Below are 22738 nucleotides of genomic sequence, written 5' to 3'. Positions count from 1 at the left end.
AGGAAGCACCTTCACTCACTGCCTGAGTCCCTTTGTGAGCCAGTGACCAGGGCCTTGCAGGCCAGCACTGCTTTCCTGTAAATGCAGAACTCAAGCTTCCCGGCTCCTGCCTGCCATGTCTGCCTTCCAGGTCAGTGGCCACAGGAAACAGCTCCCAAAGCACCCAGCAGCCCTTCTCAGGGAGGCAGTCATTCTGGAGACAAAGGCAGTGCCCAGAGCCTGCATGCTGCCCGCCCCACAAAGCTCCCCTTCCTGGGGCCTCTGCCATGGGGTCCACGCCCTCTGCGAGTCTCTGACCCTGAGCCTCTTTACACAGCGCCTTGGATGTGCAAGGACACTTTCTGGGGTGGATCTTTATTCTCAAGGGGCGCATGGCTGCCTTGGGTGTCGGGCCTGCCAGCACCCACCTCAGCAGCCGCAGCCCCACTCACCAGTCTGGGTTCTCCGCTGCCGCCGCCTTGGGGTTGAACCTGATGTCGCTGTTCACGTTGAAGAGGACGTCGTCCTCCGTTAGCGGCGGGATGGCTGCCTGGTACAGCGGGTGCTGGAACAGCCTGGCCAGGAGGGAGCCGTCCCCGCTCGGGCCGGGGGGCGGCACAGGTCCACGCGGACCGGGGTCTCTGAGCAGCGGCCGGTGACCGGGGTCTAAGGGTCGCAGGGCGCCGGGATCCTGCCCCGGCAAGGCGCCCTCAGCCGGTTCGGCTGCGGGTGGCAGTTTCTCAAGCGAGTGGGACGTGAGGTTGGAGGAAGGGTCGGAGCTGAAGTCCTGCAGGATGCGCAGTGTGTGCTTGTTGGGCCAGCCCGCGTCGCCGGCGGCAGAGGCTGCTGCCGGGGGCTCCCCCGGGCGTCCGCGAGCCTGGGCCCAGCCGGGTGCCGCCGCCTCGGCCGCGGGCTGCGCGCAGGAGCAGCCGGGTTCCCCCGAGGGCTGCGCTCCGCTCCGCTCCAGCTTGGGCAGCAGATCCAGCACGATGTGCAGCGCGCAGGCCACCAGGAACGCCATCAGGATGAGCACGCGGAACCTGCGCACCAGGATCATCTTCATGGCCCGGCGGGCGAGCGGGGCCTGGAACTCCGGGCGCCCCCAGAGCGCGCTCCGCCCGTGCCCTTCTAGTCTTGGCTTGGCACGAATGCGGTGCCGCGGCGCGGATCAAGGTCCATCTGGCGTCGGCCAGCTACTCGTCCCGGGGCTGTCCCACGCGTAGGGCGCCCACCTCCAAAGCGCCCGCTCGCCGGGCCATTTCGGGGCCGTTACCTCTCGCCTCTCCGGAGCGGCCGCGCCCTCAGCCGGCCGGGCCCGGCGGCCCTCGTCCGCGAAACTGGGGGCGCAGCTCGGGGAGGCCCCGCGCACGTAGCGGCCCGCTTGGGTCTCCGGGGCCGCGGCCGCGCTCATCAGGCGCGCAGGGGCCGGACACTTAGGCCCATCCCGGCCAAGGCGCGGCGGCCTGGGGTGGGGGTGGGGGGTGGCGGCGACCGCGCGGCGCAATCCGATCCGAGGCTCGGCGCAGTCTCTTGCGCTGCTCCGTGGGCCGCGCTAGGCGCCGGGCCGGCCGGGCGGAGAAGGGGCGGCTCCTTCGGGCAGGGCTCGGTTCTCTCACGCTGCGGCCCGCAGGCGGGGACCTGGAGGGGAATGAGGGCGCAGGGCCGCGGGGACCGAGGAGGGGAAGGGAACGGGGTGGGTGGCGCACGGAGCGTCCGGCGAAGTCCCCGGGCAGGTGCACCGGCCGTCCCCGGAGCGTAGCCCGGAGCGTAGCCCCCGCACAGCCGAGCCTCTCCCCGGGCGGTCAGATATCCGAGCGCCGCGGAGCCGCCCCCCGCGTCAGCGCCCGCAGATTGGCGGAGCCGCAGCCCCGCGAGCCCGGGCCTACGCTGCTCCCTCTGTTTTCTCCTCCCCTCGGCCGCGCCCCGCGATGCTCTGCAGCTCCCGGCCCGCTAAAGAGAGGGCGCTTTCTTCCCGCGGTTTGCCCGGAGAAGACGGAGAGGAAAGCAGACGGCGCTGATCCCGCGCTGCGGGTTCTGCCGAGAAGGGCTCCCCGGCCTGGCTGCCGCGCCCAGGACCTCGGCCCGCCCGGGGCAGGCCGCCGCCAGCTGCAGCCTCTCGGCTCCTCCCGGATAAGCCGAGGGCCAGAACCCAGGCCAAGTCCCTCCCCGGAGGCGCTGGGCGTCTGCGCCGCCGGATGAGCTCCCTCTGGGCGGCGACCTTATGCCCCACGCCCCCGCCTCGGGCGGGTGCCGCGCCCCAGGCGGCCGCCGAAGGGGAGGAGGAGGGGGCGTTAGGGTCGCCACCGCTGGAGACGAGGAGAGGAGCGGGGTGTTGGCCCAAACCCGGAGGGGAGGCCCGCACCGGGGCGAGGCTCCTGCGCGCTGGGGCCCCATCCCACCTCGAAGGGACCACGCCTGCGCCTTAACTATGGCGGCGCCGGTGCCCCAGTTAGAATTCGCTTGGCACAGAGAGGTGCCCGGTGTGTGCAGGAGGCGGCACCTCCCTCGCTTTGGGCGGGTGTGTGTGTGTGTGTGTGTGTGTGTGTGCGCGCGCGCGTATCAGTTGGCCTCGCCAGATGCGCAAAATTGGCCACCTACAGCCAGGGGCGTGGTACTTCTGTGTCCACACAACTTCTGGACCCCCAGCCCCCAATAGGGAATATTTTTTATTTAATTATTTATTTTATTTATTTATTTTTGACTGCGTTAGGTGTTTGTTGCTGCGCACAGGCTTTCTCCAGTTGTGGAGAGCGGGGCCTACTCTTTGTTGTGGTGCACGGGCTTCTCATTGCGGTAGCTTCTCTTGTTGCCAAGTTCGGGCTCTAGGCGCACGTGTTTCAGTAGTTGTGGCTCACGGGCTTAGTTGCTCCGTGGCATGTGAGGTCTTCCCGGACCAGGGCTGGAACACGTGTCAGGCGGATTCTTAATCACTGCGCCACCAGGGAAGCCCCCCAGTAGGGAATACTAATGTGCATTTCGGCCTAAAGTCATAGTTGGGAAGGTAAGTGAACCTGGCCAAAGGAGACGTCACAAACACACCTACCACAGGCTCACTGCCCCCTGCCCTTCAGGGGCTGCAAGTTTCCAAGGATGAAGCCTCTCTGTCAGGACTGAGGGGAGGCCAGTCTCTGGTGGGAGCGCTGGGGTGGGAGCCCTAGTCTCCCATTGACTCACTGTACTGCCCTCTCAGGACTGCAGTTTTCTCTTGCATGGATTCAGGGTCCATTTTCCCTGAGACTCACCATTGAATCTCAGTGCCTGGCCCAGTGCCTGACATTCAGAAGGCGCCCATTAGATACTTGGGGTGAAGGAGGGGAGTCCCAGCCCAGCAAGTCAGTGAAATAGATGTTTCTGAGGCCATCTGAAGTAAGTGAAGGGCTGGGCCCTCCTGGAACGGGATCTGGAGGATGTGTTGGGGCCAGGGCTGGGGGTGGGTGGGGACCAGAGGGTGAAGGTGGACTTGACTGGAAATGGAGCACTTGGGGGCATTTTCATCCCCTGGAGATGGAGCTCCTCCCTCCCTCCCTCTCACAGTGACAGCACCATTTGTGTGCAGAAGAGGTAACTTTGGACGGGGTTACTCAGAGAGGCCAAGGAGATGCTGTGCAAACTGAGATGGAGGTTGAGAAGCACCAACCCCCATCTGGGGGAGGGGGAACCAGGCAGGAAGGAGCTTAGGTCTGTGGTCACCAGTGTCTCCCTTGGCCTTGCGGTTCTATAGGCTCCAGCGCCCCGCCCACCCACCCAGGCCTCCCATGTTCAGTGTCCTTAGGGTGGATGTGGGGTGGGCAGATCCCATGGACCATGGACATTAAGAGTGGGGGCCTCACTGGGGCCCCCTGTGCACTTAGGTTACCTCTCCCCCCACCCCCATCATTCTCTTGGGACATATATTATTTGGACCCCACCACTGGATGGCTCCCGTGCACAGTTCTTGATTTATCTCAGCTATCACCTTGGAAAATCATTGTCTCACTAGCCTCACCCCACTTCCTCTCATCCCGCCACTCTAATTATTTTCCCAGCAGCGCCATCACCGTGTGAAGACACTGTACCGTCTTCTGTTCTCATTTATGGCTTGTATCCCCTGAAATGCACATGCTCCACCAAGATCAGTGCCTTGTTCACACCCGTGACCTGGGCAGATGTAGGGCGTGTGTCAAAGGGACCACAAGCCACCATCCAACTTGGGGTCGGGTGTCAACAGGCGAAGGTGACGTGGAAAACGCCTTTGAACACAGAGCACTCAGCACAGGAGGTCGTCCTGCCTGGTTCCTTATATTTCGCTCTGAGAAGTAATTTGATTTGGCTTAATGGACTCATCCAAGGAAATATACACATACACACACAGCATGCACAGACGCACACATACACATGCACACACAGAGAGGCACAGCCACAGACAAATACACACACACACTCAGAGACATACACACAGGTAGACACACATGCACGCAAATGCACAGGGTCCGAAGCTCCCTTAGGCCTCTGCTGTACTGTCCCTGGGCAGAGGCCAGGACAGGTGGGGTTACTCCAGGAAGGGCACCAGGAGGTTAAATGCGGCCTCATCCAAGACTGAGGAGTAGCACTGGGAGCTTTTTCCTCCCAAAGGCTGGCGCTCCAATAAACCAGTGTTAAATATGTCAGGTGGTGCCAGGAATTACGTAGAAAAATAAAGTTGGTACCACAGAGAGGGAATAATGCACATTCTGGGTGAGGGGACTGCTATTTACACGGGGACGGCCCCTGAGAAAAGGACATTTGACTAGAAACCTGCATGGGAGGGAATAAGCAACTTGGAGGCCTGTGGGGCTGGAGTCCTTGGCAGGACCGGCCCTGGTCCCGAGTGGGGTCACCTGGATGCTGAGCCTTGTGTTTGTTGAGGATCCTGGGCAGGAACCACTGTATGACCTCACCTGGGCTTATCCAAGGGAATCCGACTGGAGGCCCCGGCTCGAGGCTCAGCAGCTGCCCTGAAAGGACAGGAGGAGGATACTGGGGCCGCAGGAGGGGGTGCACCTCACTGGATGTGCTGGGACTGGGCCAGAGGACAAATGGGGGTTCCTGTGAGGAGGGGTGCTCCAGGCAGAGAGAGATGAGGTCCCTGGGGACAGACACAGGGGAGACGCCACCTGCCTCTTACCCGTTTAGGGACCCTGGTTCCCCCACGTGCCAGGTGCTCCTTCCACCCAAAATCTCCCCAGGGTGTGGGGAGCCGCCAGTGGGCCTGGCTCAGGGGGCTCTGTTAATCTTTTCAAACAGAAAAGGCTGCAGGTGGTGACTGGAGATGGGAGAACAGGGCAGTGGCTGCCTTTGTGCAGAAGGGGAGAAGTGCACACACTCGCTTGTGGGTGTCATGTGAGGGTGTGGGACCAGCACTGGAGCCTAATCCAGTGTCACCTGTGAAGTGGCACCTGGAAACCTGGGACAGGCTGGGAAGAGACTTGGGCCGTGAAGTTAGAGCGTGCGTTTGGGGCGGGAGGGGGAGGACTGTCCCAGGACCTGTGGGCCGACAGCTGCAGGGTGACAGTTGTCCTGCAGGGCTGGGGAACATTCCAGGAGGGCCCAGGACCCTCCTTCCTGAGTTGGGGGTGTAGAAAGGGGAGCAGCATGGCCTACAAGTTGGCATGCCTCCTCCTTCTGGGACACCAAGCCTGCCTTCCCCACTGCAGCCCCTCTGTACCCGGCCAGCCCGTGTCCAGCCTGGAGTGGAGGAAGGAGACCTGGAGGGACCCGCCCACCAGCTCAGGTCCCAGTCCCACCCCTGTGTTTTCCTAAGGATGAGTCATCCCAGACCCACCAGGGAGGCTCCTGGGCTGTTTACCACAGGCCAGCCCTGGCCGCAGGCTATTCTGGGAGCTGGGGGCTGGGCTAGCTGGGCTGGTGGAGAAGGCTTGTCTCTGGGCACTGGGCGGGGCGTGGGGGGGTGGGGGGGTGGGGGCATCCACGTGTGCCCAGGTGTCACGGGGTTTGGGGTTTTAACCCTTGTCAGGGGGAACTAGAAAACATGGAAACATTCTTGCCCTCCCCCGCCTGCCTGGGACTTGGGGCCGCTGGGGTAATGGGCCTGGAGAGAGGGATTTACACTGACCACTAGCAGGCGGGATGCCTCCATAGGAGAGGGGGACAATAAGACCAGTGTTATCTGCGCTGGGCTTGGGGGACTCTGAGGGGCGGCCGCAGTGGGGTTAGCATCCTGTGGCCGAACCCGGCCCCACCGGCCCCACCAGCCAGCCCACTGAGTGCCTCCTGCTGGGGCCCTGGCCCATTCATCCTCCTGTCCTCGTCCCCACAGCCACAGCCTGAGGGGTCTTTGGAAAATAGAGCCCCTTTGTTCTAATTTAAAATGACAGATCAAGAAGCCAAAAAAATGAGCAAATTAAACAATAAAAAAGCTTGACTTTATTTTGCACATTTTGTATCACTCAAATACATAATATATTGTTTTCTATCATACATGGAATAGCCACCAAAAACTGACCATCTACTGACTATAAGGAAAATTGTCAAGAAATTCCAAAGGAAGAAAATCTACAGTCTGTTCACTGAGTATGTGTGTGTATGTGTGTGTATGCACACAGACACATGTACATACAGATACATAAGCATATATAATCTACAGATGGTTCATGGAGTATGTACGTATATATATCATATACATATATACAGATACATATGCATACATCATCTACAGTCTGTTCACTGAGCACAGTGCAGTTTAATAAAAAAAAAAAGAGCTAAGCTTTAAAAATATTTCTACCTGGAAATTAATACCACAAATAAAAGCACTGCTATATATAATTTGGGGGTTATGAAGGAAACCAAAAGGCAAATTAGACCATTTAAAAGTGAACACAGGGCTTCCCTGGTGGCGCAGTGGTTGAGAGTCTGCCTGCTGATGCAGGGGACACAGGTTCGAGCCCCCGTCCGGGAAGATCCCACACGTTGTGGAGTGGCTGGGCCCGTGATCCATGGCCACTGAGCCTGCGCGTCCGGAGCCTGTGCCCCGCAACGGGAGAGGCCACAACAGTGAGAGGCCCGCGTACCGCAAAAAAAAAAAAAGAACACTAATGAGAACGGCACCTATTAAAACCTGTAGGATGCCACCAAAGGGGTACTCAGAGGAAACTTGGAGTGATAACCGCATTTGTTAAAAAATGATAATGACTAAAAATAAGGAAACTAAGCTTTCAGTTAGAGAAACTAGGAAAAGAACAGTAAAATAAGCCCAAATAGAGAAGGAATGGATTCCTACAGAACAAACCAAAAACAAATGCCATAGAAAACAAACAACTGTGGAGATGGCAAATAAAACAAGAAGACATTTCTTTGAAAAGACCAGTGGAAGAGTCAAAATGCTGTGAAATCTGATGGAGAAAAAGAGGCCTCTAAGCTAAGGGGCGGTGTGGCTAGAGGAGTGAGTTCTGGTCCTGCAAACCTCTGGCCTCAGGAGAAGCAGGGAGAAGGCGGAGTGGTAAGAATCTGGTGGTGTGAGGCCTCCTGTGCCCAGGGAGCACGGTGGGGCGGGGCGGGGGAGCTCCACGAGGGCCCCGTAGGGTGGGGGATCTGGCAGATTGAGAAGAAGGGGACAGTTACTGGGCAGAGCATCCAGAGCACCTGGGGCAGAAATGGACCTCTTGAGGGCATCTGCAGCACCCATCTCCCAGAAGCTCTGGTGCAGGTTTTGTGGGTCTGGGTGCTGGCTGGGCACTGTTTGCCGTATTGGCCCAGCTGTGGTGTCCAGCTGGCACCATAGTGCACTCTGTCCTGTGAACTCACAGATATCACAACTCAGGCGCCTTCAGATCCAAACGGAAAGGCATGTAGGAGTATTTGGGGTGCTGCTTTGGGGCCACCTGAATCATCCAGGGCCATGATCCCCAGGATGGGAGGGTCTGGGCAGGATGAGGACACAGTAAGTAGAGACGTTATTAATTTAGTTGTCTCTTTCCTTTCAATAATTGAGGGATAATAGATGTCCACTGCTAACCTGAATAGCAAAAGCCAAAATTGATAAGACTTACTAAATATTTTTGTCTCCAAGTTACCAGTGACACCATTTTGTCTTTTCTGGGGTGTAGGGGAATAATTTTAGAAGGAGGCATTTTGTAAAATTAAAAGGCATTCACCAAACATTATTTTATGCATGAATGTAATTTACAGGTTTAATGATTAGAGATGAAAATGCAAATGCCAGACAAATAAGATTTGATATTTAAAGGCAAATGCAAGATTCAAGTGAGAGAATAAATTACAGCAAAAATTCTTATTCAGAGCCACCAAATTTCTGGATCTGGAGCAAAAACCTCATGCTGACAAGCCACATAGTGGGATGTCAGGTTCTCCCTGGGGGAACAGCCTGCTGTGGGGCCCACTGACCCCGCCCCAGCTTCAGGTCCACCCTGGTGGCCCCATCCAACACCCCTGTTGCCACAGTGATGGCTTCCAGTAATCAGCCCTTTTTGAGAACTCCATCTCCTCCTCTGCCAACCCATGAAGAGTCCACGTCTCCTCTGGTGTTGGGGGGCAAGCCCCAGGCTCTGCCCCCTTGGCGGGGCATGGCCAGAGGGGTCCCCTCACAGCCCTGGCCAAGGAGGACCCCCTGAGTTAGGGTTTCACGTCCAACCCAGACAAAACCTGCTGCTGTTTATGGTACCATAGAAACAGATACAGGACAGAGCTCAGCTCCTCCTCCCTCGCAAATTGGAGATTGCTGGCATTTCTGGCCCTGCCTGCCAATGCGTCTGGGGGCAAAGGGCACAGGAGCACAGCTCTGCCACTTGTCACTCAGAGGGACAGTGGCTTGGGCTCCCAAGACTGCTTGCAGGCCGACAGGGGAGGGTTTAGGAAGGGTCAGACAGTGAACACGGTACAAGTCAGGGGTGTAAAATGGTTTCACATAAATAATCTGGAAACAGCTGCCTAGAATGTTCTTTACGTTGGAAAGTATGCTTTGAGGTGATTATTCAGGGTTTTATAGGCCGTTGCTTGCCTGAGCCCCAGGCTGGCTTCTGGCTTTGCAGAAAAGTGATGTCGTGTTTTACGAGTGGCAGATGGCTTTTATCACACCTCTGCATCATCACTATGGTGTCAGGGCTGTGCGCTGCCCTGGGACGGGGTACCGCATGGCTGCACGCGGGCCGACTCAGCAGATTGGGCCTTGAGCAGGGGCCCCTGGACGAGGCCTGACCAAGTGCGTTCCTCTCTGCAGCTTCCCGGCCGGTCAAGCGGCTGCAGCAAGGACAGCACCCGTGCCCCCCGCCCCACCCCTTCAGGGGTGGTGTCCACTCCAGGGCCCACGGAGGCCTCTGGCCTCCTTTATCCCGGCTTTGCTCGGCAGTCACCTGCACAAACTTCCTTGGCCAAACCCCGTTCTCTTTATCAGAAGACAACAAAAGCAATTCTTCTTCTTCCTCGGCGCCCATCCAGTCCAGGCCCTCATCGAGGGGTAAAGGCCAAAGCCTCACTCCCCTCGGCTTGCTCCCACTGGACGCGAGGTCGACGGACGCCTGCCTCCCGGGGGCTCCCGTGAGCTTGAGCTGCCCCAGCCTCCCAAGCACTGCAACAGAATTTGGAGAGAAGGACTGAGTTCACTCCAGGGAAATCACTGCGTTTGATCCGAAGAGGCAACAGCTTCAACTTCCCTCAAAGCTTTGCCTCGTCTCCACTCTCTCCAGAGATTAAAGGAAAACTTGGGCCCACCAGAGGGGGCCCAGCACCCAGGACCCCAGCTGGGCCTCCAGGATGAGGAGTCAGAGAAAGGCTCAGAAGCATCGGCCAGGGCAGGTGAGGCAGGGCAGAGCCCCAGGTAAAGAATGGTCCAAAGCCAGGGACAGAGGGACTGAGGCGGCAGAGATGTGAGCAGGGGGTCCAGACCCGTCTCTAAAGGATCCCAACAGCCCAAGCCCATGTCTCCAGCTCACAGGAGGGAGGAGGAGCGGGCGTCAAGCTGGCCCGCTTCTCTCGGGCAGTCTGTGATCTGAGTCAGCACAGCATGGACCCTGTGCCTTCCAGGCCACACTCCCCACCCCATCCCTGTTCCTCTGAGCAGAGCCCACTACAGGCTGCTGGGGTCAGACAGGATCTGACCGTGGTCCATGCTGGTGCCATGCAGAGTGGTCTTTATATTCTCAGAGGAGCCAGGGAGGGGCCCCTGAGAGGCTGTGGGGACGCTGAGTTCTCTTTAGAAAGCCCCCCGCCACTGGCCCTAGGCCTCAGGGGACTTGGAGGGGATGGGACCCCTCCCTGGGACGCAGCCTCTGCAATGGTCTGTGCTCCCCCATCATGTCTGACTCTCAGCCTGGCCTCTCACTTCAGAAGGCAGGTGTGGAGGAGATCTGAACGATGTTTTCAGACGCCTCAGCAGTTTGGACTAAAAATAGGGTTAATGAGAAACAGAAGCAGGAGCGAAGGCTGGAAAGACACTAGCGCCCACGATGACGCGAAGCAGTGGTGACTTCCCAGAAATCCCACCCTGCAGTCCTGGAGCCTTCGGCCCGAGTGCTGATGTCCCCTGCCCGATCCATATCCTTCACTCTGCAGAATGGTTGGGGTAGCCCCCAGGATTGGGGTTCCCCCAGCAGCCTCCCAAGGCCCCGCATTGCCTACAGTGGGGTGTGGCCTCCCCGGAACACAGGGATCTGGAATTGCTCCCCCGGACTCTGGGCACAAGGCCAGCACTACCAGGCAGCAGGGGGCCAGGTGTGACTGGGGGGACGTTGCTCAATCCCGAGTCCCCGGGAGGTGACCTCTTGGACAAAGTCACTAGGCTCCCAAAGGGCTGATGTTGCCCTTGGAGGCCTGGGGGCCTGGAGCCACGCCTGCTGTGAACCCAATCCAGCGTCTTAGGCCCAAGAACAAAGTGAATATTTGGGGTGTGGCTAATGTTATTTTAGATACCTATGGAACCCGCTGATCTAAAAACAAAACCGTTTTCTGAAAGCGCTGAGCTCAAAGCAGCAGAGTGTTCCTCCCCCCCCACCAGGGGGCCCGGCTCCACCTCCCTCATGGCCGCTGCAGGGGGCAGGAAGGGTGGGGCGGGCTGGGGGCCTCTGTCCACCTCCCTTCAGCTCCCTCCATCCACACAGGTCTCACAGGGTGGTCAGGCGACTTTATCAGAAACACCACAGCTTGGTGGCTTAAGTAACCTCTATTTCTCAGTCAGGAGGCTGGACGTCGAGATCAAGGCGCCGGCATATTTGGCATCTGGTGACGCCTCACTTGCTGGTCACTAGCCGGCTGCCTTCTCACTGTATCCTCGTGGCTGAAGGGAAAAGAGCTCTCTGGGGTCTCTTCTCACCAGGGTCCTGATCCCACTCATGAGGCCTCCACCCCCGGGACCTCATCACCCACCAAAGGCCCACCTCCTGCAATAGTCATGTTGGGCATCAGGTTTCAGTACATGAATTTTGGCAGGGACCCAAATGTTCAGGCTACAGCAGAAGTGGTGCAGGACCTGCCTGGGCCTCATCTCATCCCAGAGTTCAAATCCACTGGCAAAACAGAAGGGGAACTGACGCCTGCCTGGACCAGCCCCCAGCCCGCCCGCCCTCCCTGCGAACAGCAGAACAGGGTGGGAGGTGCCCGGAAAACAAAGGAGCGCCCGGTGGACAGCACACAGCGTGGGAAGAGCTGGGAGGGGAGGGTGGAGGGGAGGGGACAGCCAGCAAGGTCCTCTCCCAGCAGAGGGACCCTGAGAGACCCTGGCGGACCCCTGCCAGCCCAGCTGTTGGCCCAGCTCCTGTCCACCTGAAGCCCGACCCCCACCCTCTGCCCCCACCCTGCATGCCCGGCCCGGCTCGAGGAGAGTGCGGCCACTGCACTCACACTCACACCATCTGCAAACCCCTGGCCATTTCTTCATCCACGTGGGGGCCGTCCAGCTGGCCTCCAGGCCTCGGTGCTCAAAGCAGTGTCTGCTCCAGCCATGATCCAGCGGCCTCCTGGGCAAGTTATTCCCAGTCCCTGGGATCCATCATCTCTCTTCTGCCAGGAGGACCTGGAGAACCAAGGATGCTTGGCTTCGTAGCCTCGTTGGGCTCTGCCCAGCCCTCCATGCAAGCCCAACACAGGAAGTCAGGGTGTTTGGAGCGGAAGAGGGCGCGGTCTGTGACACGGAACATTTTAGCCTCTGCGGGTGTAGCTGGTGGGAGGCTGGGCCCAATAACACTTTATTATGGACACTGAAATTTAAATTTCATATAATTCGCACGTCAAGAAATATTCTTGTTTATATTTTTTCCCAACCACTTAAAAATACAAAAATCATTTCAGTTTGCTGGTAAGCGAAGATGGAGGCAGAACAGGGCCTCAGATCTGCAGTTTTCTGCCCTGTTCTTAGACGGTTCTTTTTAAAGAGACCCTTTGAAAGAGACCCTTTGGTTTCCATATTTTAAATACAGAATATTTTATAAAGTTTCCACTTATATACTTTTTTTAAAAATGTTACTCTAGGACCACACTTGCCACTTGGTTTGGAATTCGTAGATTCTGTCCTAGACTTCTGGGCCTGAAGCCCTGCCCCAGGCAGCCAGTCCCAAGAGCCTTGGGGAGGCAGCTCCCGAGACCACGCAGACCCCGGCTCACACGTATACATGGGGCAGGGCACCCCCCCATCCACCCTCCCGCAGCTCGTTCCATCCAAAGGACCCAGGATGCCTGGAACCTCGCAGCAACCCCCAAGGCCAAGGGGGTGTCCGCCAGCTGAGGGAGGCCAGCGGTCGCCCAGGCTCCAAGTGAGGAGGCTCAAAAACCTCGGTTTTCCGGGTCAGGCTCTGCTCACTCTGGACCTTGTATATAGAGGTGTGCATACGCCTCAGAAGCACAGGGCCTGGGCTGGGGGCCGGTACACAGCCATACGCAGGTGTGGGGGCCAGAAGACAGTCCCAGGCCTTGGTCCCGGGTCCTTGCAGACGTCCTTCTGATTCAGGAGCACAGTGGGGCCTCGGGAGCATGGGGAAGGGTCAGTGTGTCCCACATCGCAAATTTCAAATGGACACCAAAGCAAGGCCGGGAGGACGGTAGGTATCATGTCCATGCCTGAGTGTCCCACTGACACACGGCCTCCCATGGGTGCTGGAGGATCCCCGACCTTCTCGGTCCCTGTGCAGGGGGATGGGTGCAGCTTGGGGGCAGGGAAGTGGTGGGTCATTCCCCGAATACCCCCAGATGTGTGGTAGGGACACACTGGCTTCTGGCCAGCATAGGAGGGGTGAGACCCCCGATCCCCTGGGACGGGGTCCGCACAGCGTTTCCAGGTAGAGAACCACCACAAAAGACCAGACACAGAGGTTAGGCCTGAAGCACTTTTCCAGCCTCCCCCCACAAAGAGAAAAAGAGGCAGAAACTTTCTCTCTAGGCCAAGGATAAATTAGCTGAGAGCAAACACAGCACAATGATCATTTATCATCTTGAGTCAGAGAGGGTACTGGGAATCCTGTCCTGGCCTCAGGACTCAAGGTCAGAGCTTCTGCTTTCCCTCATTATTTCTATTTTTAAAAACTGTGCTCAGGCCTCTTGCAAAAATAGCAAGAGGTGAGGACATGTCAAGCGCTAACATGCCCCCCTTTGTCAGAAAACTGCAGGGATGCAGGAAAAACCGGCCAGGATCTGGGCAAGTGGCATCAAGTCGTCCACCACCAGGGTTGGTGGTCCCCCTGCTCGCTTCACAAGTGAGTAAACTGAGGTCCCCCAGGGCAGGCACACACCAGGGTCAGTCCAGGAGGAAGGCCCTGGAGCCATGGGTACTGGTCCCTTTGAAACGCTAGCCCAGGTGGCCAGAAGGCCCAGGTCCTGGGGTCCTGATGGCAGGGGAGCAGAGAGAGCAGGGCTGCCCACCTGTGGGGCTCCGACCTCTCCGCTCTGACCATAGGGGAGGTCCTTCCCAAGCGGTGCCTGAGAGCTTAGATGCTGGACATTCAGTCCCATCACAAGGAAATTAGGATGTGCCCCTTTGGGGAGAGCTGAGGGACAAGGAACGTACGTGTGTGCACACACAGACGTGCGTGAGTGCGTACATGTGTACACGTATTCGTGTGTGGATGTGTGTGCACACATGCGTGTGTGATGTGTGTACACGTGTGTTAGAGTGTTCAAGTGCGTGTGCTCACGCATGCGTGTTAGTATGTGTATGCATGTGCATAGCCCCCTTCCAGGCCTGGAGGAGCAGGGATTCTTGCAAAGGCCAGGAAGCCCCTGCTCCTCCCCGCCCAGAAGTCTAGGCATCAGCCCCCATCCTGGAGCAGCTGCGTGGAGGTGAGTAAACCCAGGGCAGCGGGCCCTGCTGTACCTGACGTTAGAATCACCAGAGCAGGTCCAAGTCCGCTGGGCCCTGCGAGTCTGGAAAGGGTCACCCTCAGCTGACGCTCCGGGGCCACACTCCACCTCTCCTCTTCTGTCTCCATCTAGAATGCAGCATCTGGCTCCAGGCCCGGAGCCAGACTGGTGGCCCTGGAAAGAGAACAGAGAAACAGCAGCAGGACAGCCATCTGCTCGGTCCTCCCGCCAGCCCCCCGAAGGCCCCCGACCCACCAACTCGGAGCCACGTTGGCAGGCTGGGGCTCCTTGGAAAGGACCCTCTGGGGCTGACTGGGGACCTGCCCTTACACAGAGGCCCTGTTTAACCCTCTGATCTACTCACCCCTTAGTTAACTGAACACACATCCCAAAGTGCCCACAGGGAGCCAGGCTCTGCCCTCAGCCCTCGAGTGTGGTGCGTCCAGGACGAAGAGTAAGAGGGACAGGGGCTCCCGCCCTTCCTGGGCCCAGGGCTCCCTCTCATCGCCAGGAGACCAGCGGCATCGCTGCACCTTCCCTGGGGGTGAGTGGGAGCCCCAGGGTCACTTTCAAAAAGGCCTCATGACCCCCTTGCAGGACAGAGGCTGCTTCCTATGCCAGAGCCCTGGGGAGTTGGTGTGCAGACAGCCCTGGGCCAACACGGCCTTGCAGAGCAAGGGGTAGCTGCAGGGCAGGCTGAGGGGGGGAGATGGCTGTGTGGACCCCTGACAAAGGGAAAGGCACTGCACCATAAAGTGGTCCAAAGCTGGTGCTACTTACCAAATTGCCCAGGACCCGGCATCATAATATGACAGCATTTGGCTTCTCATGTTTTCTGTGGTCAGGGGATCTGGCGGCCTGGCTGTGTCTTCAGCCTTGAGGGCTGTCAGGGGGTGGGTTAGGGGTGCCATGGGTGCCCCCAGTCCATGTCATGTGGGCCCCTCTGCCTCGTCATTGGCTGCTCACAGCAGGGCAGCAGCCTTTCTAGAGGGAGAGAGAGAGAGAGAGAGGTCAGAGTCCTTATTCCCTGATCTCTGAGGAAGAGCCCTATATCCCCACACTCTCCCATTAGAACCTAGACCTGGGTCCTGGCTACACACACAGAGAGGGGGTTGCACAAGGGTGGCTACTGTCTGGGACGATAACACTGAGACGTGACACCTTAAGGGGAGGGGACCCCACCTGACCCCAGAGCTGGGCTTGCCCCTTGTTCCAAGTGTCCTGCCTGCCATGGCTCAGTTCTGAGGACGCACCCAGGTCTCCACCGAGTACAAGTGTCGCAGCCCTGCGGTCTGCACAACCTTTTTGAAAGTCAAGACCCTTAAAGCTAGGGACTTCCCTGGTGGCGCAGTGGTTAAGAATCCGCCTGCCAATGTAGGGGACACAGGTTCGATCCCTGGTCTGGGAAGATCCCACATGCCGCGGAGCAACTAAGCCCGTGCGCTCTAGAGCCCGCAAGCCACAACTACTGAAGCCCCTGTGCCTAGAGCCCGTGCTCCGCAACAGGAGAAGCCACCACAACGAGAAGCACGCACACCGCAGGGAAGAGTAGCCCCCGCTGTCAGCAACAAGAGAAAGCCTGTGCGCAGCAATGAAGACCCAACGCAGCAAAAAATAAATAAATAAAATATAAATAAATTTACATAAAAAAAGACCCTTAAAGCTATTCATCCCATCGACCCAGAAGGAAATTACTCAGCTGAAGAACAAACAAATAAAAACATAATAGCAACAAAAAAAGGCCTCCATTCCTAAAGATATTTGTGACATTACGTGTAAAATATACACATGGAGGAAAAGAACATTTCAGCATTCAAGGGATGGGAGGTGAATCATGGCTGATGAAGTTACTGGAATATGATTGAGTTACGACAGGTTTCAGCATGACTTCGATCCTGAGAAACTAGTGCCAATTATGTGTTAAAACAAGGTGGTTTGTGCACTGAGACAGAGGCCACGTGGAATGTCCACATTAGTGCTGAAAATGGTAGTAGGTGTGAGCAAATGTGAAAAAGAATGTGTTAAAGTAACAGGATTATGGGTGTGTGTTTTCCTCAAATTTCTCTTTAACAGAATGATCCAGGTTTTGCTAACATAGAGGAGATGAGAGGTCAGGGCAGGGGTTCCTTGCTGAGCCAGAAGAGCCTGGGGGGGTTGGGGCCCAGGGGCGTGGGAGGTGGAACAGGTGGGTCTGAGGAGGGAGAGGTGGGGAGAGGGTGTGGGTGAGGAGGCCCCGCCTCTGGGAGCCTCTCACTCAGGCTCATCGTAATTAAAGAAGGGAAGATTAATGGTGCTAACATTCGCCCAAAATGATGATGGAGAAACAAAGTACTGAAAAAAAAATTTAAGATGATGGGAAATGAGGTGAGTGCATATAAATATTTTCCCTTTAGTCAGTTGTGATCAAGGAAGGCAGTGCCTCGGGCTTTTGTGACAAGATACGTCCCTCCCCCCACGGTCCTGGCCGGCTGTCACTCAAGCTGGGGCTTGACAGTGAGAAGCAATTGCCCACCGGCTCATTTTATGGCTCATTAAGCAAGCACAGCAGATGCCTAGTCCTGCTTTCGGCCTTGAGGACAGTTTGAATGTCGGCACTGCTAATGACACTGGACTTAGCAAAGGTCAGAGCGAATATTCATGGAATCCGAATCGGCACAGAGTCAGGGGCCAGTTTCCTCCTCCTGCAATCCTGCGGGTGTGACTAAAAGCCAGGCTGGAACACACACAATGAGGACATTGCACGACTACCTAAGGCACTGGGGAGGGAGTGGCAGGAGTCTCCAAGCGACTGACACACCTGCATCTCCGGCATCAGGACAGGAGCAGCCCTGACTTCATGAGTCTTTTTTTCAACCAAGGCCACATTTAAGGATTTCATAGGAAGCGGGGCTTTCCCCTGAGGCAGGGAGCAGCTCAAGTCCATTTTCCCTTGGAAATAGTCCTCTTGATTTTTAACATACAAGTGGTTTAAATTCAATGATTTTATACTTGTTAAAAAACATATGTGGGCCTGTAAATAAAAGTGGATAAAGGGATTAGTCTCTGAAATTTACAAACAGCTCATTTGGCTCAATATAAAAAAAATCACACAACCCAATCAAAAAATGGGCAGATGACCTAGACATTTCTCCAAAGAAGATATACAGATGGCCAAGAAGCACATAAAAAGATGTTCAACATTGCTAATTATTAGAGAAATGCAAATCAAAACTACAATGAGATATCATCCCACACCAGTCAGAATGGCCATCATCAAAAAAATCTACAAACAACAAATGCTGGAGAGGGTGTGGAGAAAAGGAAACCCTCATGCACTGTTGATGGGAATGTAAATTGGTGCAGCCACTATGGAGGAGGACAGTACGGAGGTTCCTTAGGAAACTAAAAATAGAGCTACTGTATGATCCAGCAATCCCACTCCTGGGCATGTATCCAGAGAAAAACATGGTTCGAAAGGATACATGCACCCCAATATTCATAGCAGCGCTGTTACAATAGCCAAGACATGGAAGCAACCTAAACGTCCATTGAGAGATGAATGGATAAAGAATATGTGGTACATATATACAATGGAATATTACTCAGCCATTAAAAAGAATGACATAATGCCATTTGCAGCAACATGGGTGGACCTGAAGATTATCATACTAAGTGAAGTAAGTCAGACAGAGAAAGACAAATATCATATGACATTGCTTATATGCAGAACCTTTAAAAAAAGATACAAATGAACTTATTTACAAAACAGAAACTGACCCACAGACTTAGAGAACGAACTTATAGTTACTGGGGAGAAGGGTGGGAGGGAGGGATAGATTGGGAGGTTGGGATTGACACATACACGCTGCTATTTATAAAATAGATAACCAACAAGGACCTACTGTGTAGCACAGGGAACACTGCTCAATATTCCGTAATAACCTAAACAGGAAAAGAATTTGAAAAAAAATAGATACATGTATATGTATAACTGAATCACTGTGCTGTACACCTGAAACTAACACAACATTGTTTTTTTTGTTTGTTTGTTTGTTTTTGCGTCACGCGGGCTTCTCACTGCTGTGGCCTCTCCCATTGCGGAGCACAGGCTCCTGGATGCGCAGGCTCAGCGGCCATGGCGCACGGACCCAGCCGCTCCGCGGCATGTGGGATCTTCCCAGACCGGGGCACGAACCCGCATCCCCTGCATCGGCAGGCGGACTCTCAACCACTGCGCCACCAGGGAAGCCCTAACACAACATTGTTAATCAACTATGCTCCAATATAAAATTAAAAAAAATTAAAGTTCAGCCCTCGATTAATTGAATGAATAAATAAATAACAAAAATATGAGGATATGTAAATAAAAGTGGATAAAACATCAAAATGCAGCTGCTGAAGGAGTTGCAAGGGGTAGGGGACCTGGAATCCCTCGACCCTGGTCTTGGAGGGGCCAGGGACACCCCTACAAGTCTGCAGGATCTGAGGTACCCCACTGGAGACCCTGGGTCCTTTAGAGTGGGAGCAGCCAGGCCGGCCACGCAGGTGGCTCCACAGGGGTGCTCCCTGCAAGCAGACTACAGTTTGGGAGGCTGACTGGTCTGGCTAGGAGCATGGTACCCACGACCAAGAGGACTGTGCTGCTTGAGAGATCGCTGAACCACGGACAATGTGTGGCCAGAGAGACAGCTGTCGGTGGTGGGTGGTGAATGAGTGAGGCCACGGAGAGACCCTCTAGAACTTGCTTCTTCTGCCAGTGCTTGCTCCCATCAGGGAGGCTAGGACACCTCTGCCTGCCCCCAGAGTCCAAGGGAAAGGTGGCCAGTCACAGAGATCCCACTGGTCTGGCCCCCCTGGCTCCGACTGTCGGGACCAGGAACTGAATAGACCCACTGATGCCTGCAGTGCAGCGGGGGCTAGATGGCCACATCCACGGCGATGCTGCGCACACCACCCCCTGACCCATGCTGGTGTCATGGGAACCCACGTGGCCACGGAGACCGTGTCCGAGCAGCCGGTCCACAAGACTACACCTGGATTGGGAAGATTGTGTGAAGCTGGTGATGACGTGACATGAAACCATCTGCTTTCAAGAAGAAAGAGTGGGGAACGGTGGGCGCCATCAAAAGCGGCTGTGCGTTTGCAGGTTGCTTGGGAACTTTACTGCAAACATTTCTGTGGCAGAGTAGGCCAGTGTGTGTAGGCCAGGGTGGGAGTGAGGACCTGTAGGCTTGACTTAGCCCTTCCTGGAATGCCCACCAAAATTCCTGGGATGTGAAGCTTGTTCTGAGCACCCCAATTTGAAAACCCCTGGCTTGTCCTCTGGGCTGGAGGGCAGCTGCTGTGGCCCTGGATGTTCACCTCAGCAACTGCCCTGAGAACCGCTCACACTCCAGGGTGGCGCTGAAGGGACCCCCTCAGGGCCTTGAGCAGCCCTCCACGGTGGCGGGGGGCAACCTGCTAGCATCTGGCTGGGGGACATTCAGCCTGTCTGGGGTAGAGGGCACAGCAGTGGTGAGAGCTGAGGCCGGAAGCTTGTCCTTCCTGCTGGCATTTCTCTCGAGTAAGCGGGCTCAGGAGGTACAGGGGGAAGATGGCAGGGTCATGAGAGGCACTTGGCAACTGGTCAGGAGTACTATCTGGCCCTCATCCCTCCAGCTCCTCAGAGAAGCAGATTCTGTCTGGGGGGCAAGGGAAGTTGTCTAGTCACAGGCTGGAGCTCCTGATGGCCACGTCTGCCAGGCTCAGGTGCCCAGAGTCCCTCCACAATTTAACTTCACAGCTCAGGAACCCACTGTCGTCTCTTACCAGGATGGGAATGCACCGTTTCCTCTAAGAAGGCCTACTGTTCAGACCCATGATTTTTTTTTTTTTTGCAGTACGCAGGCCTCTCACTGTTGTGGCCTCTCCCGTTGCGGAGCACAGTCTCCGGACATGCAGGCTCAGCGGCCATGGCTCACGGGCCCAGCCGCTCTGCGGCATGTGGGATCCTCCCGGACTGGGCACGAGCCTGCGTCCCCTGCATCGGCAGGCAGACTCTCAACCACTGTGCCACCAGGGAAGCCCAGACCCATGATTTTTATCAGATGGTTAAACTGGGAGCTGATGAGGAACTGTTGGTCCACCTCAGCTTTACTGCTGAGACCTGGCCCCCTGGTATCACACCATGAGCCAAGGATGGCGGGACATGAGGGCAGACCCTGAGGTCTGCATGCACAGCAGCATCTGCTCAGAGCTTGTAGGAGAGGGTCCTTGTCGTGGACCCAAAGCTAAGGAGAGCTCTACATGGGCCGTAGTGGGAATTGGGATATTGGGCCAGTGACCGTGACGCCATTCCCTGAGCCCCGAGGAACTGCCTTCCTAAAAGCTGAATTGGACGCGAATGAAACCAGTACTGTGTGGCCAGGTGAGGGCTGTGTCCAGGCCCCGACAGACGCCCACAGGATGAGCGCTACTGGCCCCCGGAGAGGTTCTGGGAAGTGTGGCTCTCCTGTTCTGACCGGAGGGTTCCTTCCGTCAACACCCATTGTGTATGTGTCCCTCCGGACCTTACTTCAAGGTAAATGTCAGCATCTTGTGGGGTCAGCCAACAAAAACAGCAGCTGAGGGAAATGTCCCTGAGACTCTTCCCTGAGGAAACCTTCAAAGCTTTCAATGGGTACTTTATTCAAGCTTGAACACTGTGCTGCCCTTGACAATCGGATTTCTTTGTCTTCTGGCAAACAGCGACCAGGGGCTTTTGTTTCTACTTTCCAGAATAGAAGCCTGCTCAGGGAATCCTTCCCCAGAGCACCCAGCACAATCTCTCCATGCACATGGGGAGATGCACACCCTCTGCGAGGTCTCTGCCTGACACCTGATGCCCCAGCAGGGACGGGACGTCCACCTGCGGAGCTGGGACACTTGGTATTAGATGTGAATGTGAGAGCTAAGAGGACTGTTCTGCTTTTGCTCTGACACCACCTGCTCGGGTCTTGTGTCTTAGAAGTAGCCAGGGCTGTGCAGAACCGCGAATGTGACACAGGACACGTCTACCAGGAGCTGGACTGGGAGAGCCCTCGTTCTGAGAGATGCAGGCCGTGTCGTCCACAAGCACAAGCTCACCAACTTCTTCCTGCTGGTGAGCTGCATCTTCTTTCCCTGGATCTGGTGGGACTTGGTGGGCAGGCACTTGGCTGAGGCTGGCCGGCCCGAGCCCCTGGTCCCTCTGATGTGTGATGGGCCCAGGGTGAGCACGACCCCACGGTCTTGGAGACCACCTTGCAGGTTGATGTGAACTCAGCTGTAGAGCAGAGAGAAGAGGTCTGTTTCTCAAGATCACCAGCTTGAGGGAGAGGTAAGCCCAGAATGGGTCTTGGTGACTTTTGTGGAGGAGCTTCTGGAAAGCGAAGCCGCACTCGGGGAGCAGCTCTGGAGACGAGCGAGGGAGGGAGGGAGGGAGGGTCCAGCGACTCTGTGTGTCTCTAAGTCCATCTGTCTGCCACAGTCCGACTCCTGGAAGTTTGCAATGACCTGAGCTAATAAAATTATGTTTAATTTTTATTTTGTCTGATTTAGTTTGGCTTTGATTTCTATTACTTTAAACAAAAAGAATCTTAGAGAGATGCTACTTCAGTCTGCAAAAGAGAAATTTGAGGCTTAGGTGATGCAATGGACTGAATGTTTGTGCCCTCCCCAGATTCATATGGGGAAATCCTAATGCCCAATGGGATGGCGTTTGGGGTTGGAGCCTTCGGGAGGCGACTAGGTCATGAGGGCAGAGCCCTCATGAAAGGGATTAGTGCCCTTGTAAGAAGAGACTGGGGTCCCCTCGGCCCCTTCCACCAAGTGAGGCCATGGCAAGGAGATGGGCATCCCTGAACCAGGAAGTGGGCCCTCTCCCGACCATGCTGGCACCCTGATCTTGGACCTGCAGAACTGTGAGAAATAAATACCAGTCTGTGGTATCTTTGGCCTGGCAGCCAGAAGGGCCCGGACAGATGGGCAGGGAGGTGTCCAGGGTCGCCTGTCTGGGAACGAGGCAGCCTTACTCAGCTCCCATTGCTTTAATCATCAATAATCCTCAAGCTCCAATGAACATGGGATTCACTGAGGGAGCTTGTTAAATGCAGACTGAAGGGCCTCCACCACAGATTCTATTCAACAGGTCCCAGGAATCTGCATTTTCCACAAAGTCCCAGGTGATTCTGGCGCAGACCACATCTTAGTGAAGATAAAATCTACTCTGCGGGACTTCCCTGATGGTCCAGTGGTTAAGACTCTGCGCTCACACTGCAGGGGGCGCGGGTTGGATCCCTGGTTGGGGAAGCTCCGCATGCTGAACAGCGTCCCCCCCCCACAAAAAAGCAAATCTCCTGGCTGCCCTTGCTCATCCCTGATAGCGTCTGTACCCAAATCCTCACCTAGAATCACAGACTTTAGCACTGTCGTCACGTCTCAACGGGTGGAGCTTGGCCCCTGAACAGGCCTGTGTGTCTGACCTCGGGGCTGGCCCTCCAGACCCTGT

The 22738-nt window shown here is 56.1% G+C and overlaps 1 protein-coding gene across 1 annotated transcript in view; it reads right to left on the bottom strand.

Annotated features, from left to right (window-relative positions):
- FAM20C (FAM20C golgi associated secretory pathway kinase) overlaps positions 1–1042 on the bottom strand; it is a gene marked incomplete at its 5' end in the record, with an annotated part of 37328 nt that extends 36286 nt beyond the window's left edge. Inside the window, one exon of the mRNA XM_079719994.1 lies at positions 432–1042. Within this exon, the coding sequence (XP_079576120.1) occupies positions 432–1042 (611 nt within the window). The remainder of the gene's footprint in view (positions 1–431) is intronic.
- Between the last annotated feature and the right edge of the window lie 21696 nt (positions 1043–22738).

Source organism: Hyperoodon ampullatus, assembly GCF_949752795.1.
Source record: "Hyperoodon ampullatus genome assembly, chromosome: 14".
Lineage (NCBI taxonomy): Eukaryota > Metazoa > Chordata > Mammalia > Artiodactyla > Ziphiidae > Hyperoodon > Hyperoodon ampullatus.
The sequence above is the reverse complement of the archived record's forward strand: the minus strand, read 5'-3'. Positions and strand labels throughout refer to the sequence as shown.